We start from the raw sequence: 5,583 nt of genomic DNA, 5'->3' as shown, positions 1-5,583 counted from the left end.
TATATATATAAAACTTTTTTATGTCAATGATCTGGTGTGTTCTCCTTTAAAATTACATGTCAACAGACAGCAAAACAAAAATAACATATTTTTGACTTTTGTAAATTGCATTTTCTATATTTTCTGTCCAAATAGAATTACAGGAAAACATTGATTAACCTGGTGAAAATGATAGTGAACAAATGGACAACTTTGTATGATATACTCAAAAAAAAGTTTTAGTGGAGACAAAATAGGAGCAAACATATACAGTCTAAGCAATGCAAACCTGGTTTTTGGCTTCATTGCTGTGGTAACACTGGTGCTGTATGTAGGCAGCTCCCAAAACTTGCAAGCCAGACTTCGTCTCAGACAGATATTTAACAGCTGTAGTCATATCGAGACTCTGCAACCTATATGCATAAACACAAGTAACATTATTTAAAAATATTTATGATGACAATGTAATTTCATTTTATATTAAAAATTAAAACAACCCTGAAACAGAAAAAAAATGTTGCTAAAACTTTTATTTCTCTACAGATGGAAAATGAACCCAAAGTTAACTATGTGCAAGGTGTGCAAAATGAAGAGGAAGCACTTTGGGAAAACGACAAATGGTCTCACATTATCAGCTTTGAATGAAAAATCTATTTTGAATCGAATCCTGGCCCCAAAAATCAGAATCTAATCGAATTGTGAGAGAGTAAAAGATTCCCACCCCTACTGAAAACATTTCATTTAGATCTTTTTTCTACTTTTAAACTTGGTTTTCGTGTCATTGTGATCCAAAAGAAATGCAATAATATTCTCCCTACTACCAGTATTCAGTTTTTTCTGCATTATTAGCCTTAAACTGCCTGCCTCACACTATATTCTTCTGGAATATGTCACAGACCTGAAATGAAAAAACAAATATTTAACATACTTATATGAAACTCATGAGGAAAACATAAAACACCAAAATGTATGTTTTCATTAAAAGCAAGATAAGAAACAAATTTTAGAATCACTGCTTTTGATTTCTCTTTTTTATCCAAATTTTCATAATCTACCCCATTTTAAACTGTTCAACCAAAATTATGACTCTTTCTGTCACACAGTATTAAATTTAAAGAGGAAATAAGATGTCTCACTCTGCCAGTGGGTCGTTGCTGTGTATGGATGCTGCATCCGCAATATCTGCTCCTTTACCCACACTCCTCAGAGAGTGGAGCGAGGCGGCCCGGTGCAGAGAAGCATTCTGGAAAGTGCTTAYGCTGTGGTTGGCCCTGGATGTGTGCTGTCCTCCCCAGTTGTTACCAGCACTGGTGACCCCCTTGCCATTGCCCAGCCAGCCATCCTGACCAAACCCAGAGGTCTGCTGTTGGGAATACTGCTGCCTGTTGGTGATTCGGCTGATGGTGCGGTGAGACGGGCCTTTGTAGATGTGCTGATATGGGAGCTCCTCCTCCTGCCAGTGGCCTCTTTCCTGGGCTAGAATTCCACTGAGGCTGCGCCTGAGGCTGCCAGATGAAGGCACAGGTAATGGGATGGAGGAATTCTCTGGATAAACCCCCGCTGTGGGAGGYAATATGTTTTGGTCCTCCTGGCACAGGGACTTTGAGCGCCTGCTTCTGTTGAGCATGTGGGAGGTGTGGAAGCTGCTCTGGACMGTGCTGGTTTCTCTATGTCTCGTCTTGTTTTCCATCGCAGAACGAGACGAGAACCCAAAGGTYTGAGAAGGTACTGCAGACACCTAGGATTATACAATACATAATAATTRTTTTCAAACAAGTATTGTGATTTCTTTCTTAACATCTGACAAAAATAATCATTTCATTCCTCTGCACTGCAACAAAAAGGTTTGAGGTGAGTAAAAGTGTCTACATGCAGGCACGTTTTGCTTCCTTTCACATTAAAACCTGGTTACTAATCTAAAGGAAGTTCACTGCTGTGTGTGTATTGTTGAAGCAGCCTGTAAAAAGCTGCAGTTGAGCATCCTGTTTATAATTGGATTCCGTCTTTGCATTGTTCTTCATGGTGGAGTGTAAAGGGAGGGTGGCTTCCATCTTCCTCCTAAAAAATAACCTATTAGTCAAAGCAGGAAACAAAAGGAAACTCCTGGACAATACCTGCTCTTTGCTTGTAGAAATATGTGAGCGTGTGTATTTAAGCTTGACACAGTTAAGACATAAAATATGTTAAATGAATTACTTTATTTTAATTAATAATTACATGTTATATTTAGTCACATTTGGTGTACTGCACTGGCTCCTGACCAACTCCCAGCTAGGCAACCTGAAATTCATCACTCTACAATGAGAAAGCTTATGTATGAGCTAAAAAAAAATTAAAACAGTTACCAGAGACATTAGGAGTGGACATCTCAGCAATAAAAAAATAAAACAAAACAAAGAGCTCCATCTGGACTCTATGAGACTCAATTGGGAGGCTAAAGGTTATGACAGTTCAGACAGAAAAATCTGAACAAGCATTTGTATAGATGTGTTGGAGAAAACCTTTTCTCTTAAAACCCACACAGCTTGGGTTTGGCAAGTTGCATTTGCAAAAAGCAAACAGCAAACAAATGAACACGACCTCCTTATACCACCCAGCATGGTGGTAGATGTGTAATGTTTTTTTTTCTTTAACAGCCACAGGATTTGGGCACTGTGCAGTCATTGAATGACTTGGAACTTTTCTGCATAACTTTTCTGCAAGTATTCTACACAGTTAGAAATAAAGATACATTCTTGCATCTAAAACAGGTGTCTGCAACCTTTACAGTAAAAAAAGCCATTTCTGCTCCTGGGCTCACTAATAAAATGTGTCCAGAGCCACAAAATAAGCTACAACTGTGATTATCAACTGGTGGTCCGTGGGCCTTTTCAAAGCCTCTCCGTGAACCTTTATGGCCAGTGGAGGTGACATAAACCTAAAAAATATATTGTGAATTTTATTATCATTTTTATATTTCAGGACTGAACAAAAAAAAAAACATATTCATGCAGAAGAAAAATACTGACTATAATTTATACAGAATTTCATAAAAAACCAGTACAGCTGACCTAGTCAAACATTTTTTTCTAATTCTTATTAATATGTAGTCTTAAAGGTGTTTAAAGATAATCCTGATGGATTTGAGCGAAAGATCATACTGTAGAAGATTTAGGTAGAAAACAGGCTAGCATGAGCTAACGTTTCACTTTTGTATTAGTATTTTTGTATTAGTAGTATTGATCACAAATTTGCATACAATTTATTAGCGTTGTGAGTATAAAAGCAACAAAAAAATTAATAATAATAATAATAATAATAATAATAATAATAATAATAATAATCCCTGATCTAAAACAAGTACACTGGTTTTGCTGCACTGGCTGTGCTATAGAAGAGTATGGCATGGAACTTTGAATAACGATTCATTTTTGTACTTTTTGTTTGAACCTTTGGAGACATTTTTGCAGCCTCTGGTACCTTAGGGCCTAAACTAAACACATATGAACTAAGAAAGCTAAACAAGTCTCATAAATACATACAAATAAAGGAAATATGCAGATATACAGATTATTAGAGGTCTCAGGTTTTATAAGACAAACTATTCCAATATATTAAACCTTTAACTGACAACACAGCTAGTCCAAATGGAAAACGACACACCATTAACTAACACTAAATAGTTTGAAAGCAGAAACATTAAACAAGCAGTAAAGGATTTAACATTATTTAAACACCAAGTTCTACAGACTTCTGCTATCTCCAGGTCTTGTATCTGTAAATGTGTACTTACAGCCATGACCCGGGTGGGTGAGCAGATCATAGACCTGGAACTGAAACCATGACTCTGGGCAGAGCTCCTTACATCAGGAAGGCAGTAATCTACACAAAGAAATGAAAGAAACATTGATGATTTTTTTATTTATCATCAGAAAACCATACTGTTAAGTCATAATCCAACATAATCTGACTTTCAGCTTTTTCTTGTCAACTAAAAATTTTAGCATCTCTCCAATCAGTCATTACTGTTGCAACGAAGCAATTATAAAGGTCACACAGATGTCAGAATGACATCATACTGTATCCTACCAACGGTCTGCTCTACTTTTATCTACAGGTTGGTGCTGCTGGTTTTAGAATCTCCATGTGAGAAACTGTGGGCAAAGAAACCATAATGGCTGTGCCAGATCTCCCAAACTGTGTGTGTGTGTGAGGGTGTGTGTTTATATCACAGCCTTGTGACTTCTGCAAAGTCATTTCACACAAAACTCAGTGCCAACTGAACGTTTTCCCAAAGAGGCAGCAGTGTAAGAATCAACAAACACATGAAACATGGAGCAAAGGGTGTTTCAATAAAATAGTCTCGACGCTAGATTTGTTTATCACTGAAACCAAAGGAAAAAAATCAAAAAGAAAGATTTCTTGTTTGAATTTTGTTCAAAAACCTAAATTTAACTACACTGCAATTTTCTTCTGYACATTAACCTGGAATGTGTGAAATAAAAAAAGACAGTTTGGCTTCAGTTTTATAAGAACAAAGCCAAAATGGTGAAAACTAAATTAAATAGCCTGCAAATTTTTGTTTCTTAACTGGAAGTGGAGTTCCAGTTACTAACATTTTAAAGTTTACCTTTCTGTCAGACTTATCAGCTTTAGGATTTTAGCAAAAACCTTTGAACTTTGATACTCACAATGCTATAATTCCTTTTATACATTTTAATCCATCTTTCTGCAGCTGACTGCAGAAAGCAGCATCCCTGCTGTTTTATATTACCTGCTCTAATTCATTTATTTGCTGTAACATTAGGAACACCTGCCTAAAAACAACCAAGTCCCATTTTTGAAGGCGAAACACACCTGACCTCTCAAAGACATGACTTTATTACAACCCTGAAGGTCTGCTGTCATGTATGGCAATAAATAGTTTGAAAGCAAATACCCTGAAGATCTGAAGCCTTCATAAATCAGACATGTTTTGTTAATACATAACTTCCCACAGATGATCGGTTGAACTGAGATCTTGAGAATTTGATGCACAAGACATTACTTAAAGCTAACTGTGGTCCTCTAAAACATATTTCACTGATTTAGTAGAGTGGCAGTGCATATTCTTCCAGTGAGTATAAGACAATTTTCATTTAATAAACTCTGACATGAAAGGGGACAAGTGATATCATAAATATAGATACATTTTTAGGCATTTTACTGAAATATAGTTTTAAAGAGAGGCTGAAGTAGCTCAGTGGTCAGGGCCACGGTCTCAAAAAACTGAGGTTTGAGCCCAGGTTGTGTTAAGAAGGGCATCTGGTGTAAAACAATTCTCAAACCTTTTGTGCAAGTTTGCTCACCGTGGTGAAAAATAACAAAACAAAACAGCAAGATTTCAGATCAAAATGGGAAAGCCCAGTGGTAACACATTCATAATGTGAGGCTTGTGCACAACAACATCACTTAGTTGTTGTGCCTGGTCAGTGTGAAGGGAGCCTATGAATGGTTGTGAATGTTAAATCTGTAAYTCAGTTCAGGACGGTTTTAGGCACTTAAAAGGAWGAGAAACTGACTTTTTCTTGCTTTGTGAAGGAAGTTCACATTTGATCCAAAAAGCTTTTCAGCCTTCATGGGTTC

General features: G+C 36.7%; 1 protein-coding gene across 2 annotated transcripts in view; it reads right to left on the bottom strand.

Annotated features, from left to right (window-relative positions):
- Positions 1-3,836, bottom strand: part of pkp3b (plakophilin 3b) — a 16,418-nt gene extending 12,582 nt beyond the window's left edge. For both annotated transcript variants that reach the window (XM_014007238.1, XM_014007239.1), the window contains exons 1-3: positions 3,752-3,836; positions 1,116-1,717; positions 269-392 (exon numbers count right to left, since the gene is read on the bottom strand). In XM_014007238.1, the coding sequence (XP_013862692.1) occupies positions 269-392; positions 1,116-1,717; positions 3,752-3,781 (756 nt within the window). In that variant the 5' untranslated portion in view covers positions 3,782-3,836. The remainder of the gene's footprint in view (positions 1-268; positions 393-1,115; positions 1,718-3,751) is intronic.
- Positions 3,837-5,583: the final 1,747 nt, after the last annotated feature.

This window comes from Austrofundulus limnaeus, unplaced genomic scaffold (genome assembly GCF_001266775.1).
Source record: "Austrofundulus limnaeus strain Quisiro unplaced genomic scaffold, Austrofundulus_limnaeus-1.0 Scaffold40, whole genome shotgun sequence".
NCBI classification, from domain to species: Eukaryota; Metazoa; Chordata; class Actinopteri; order Cyprinodontiformes; family Rivulidae; genus Austrofundulus; species Austrofundulus limnaeus.
This window is presented reverse-complemented; position numbering and strand designations above follow the sequence as displayed.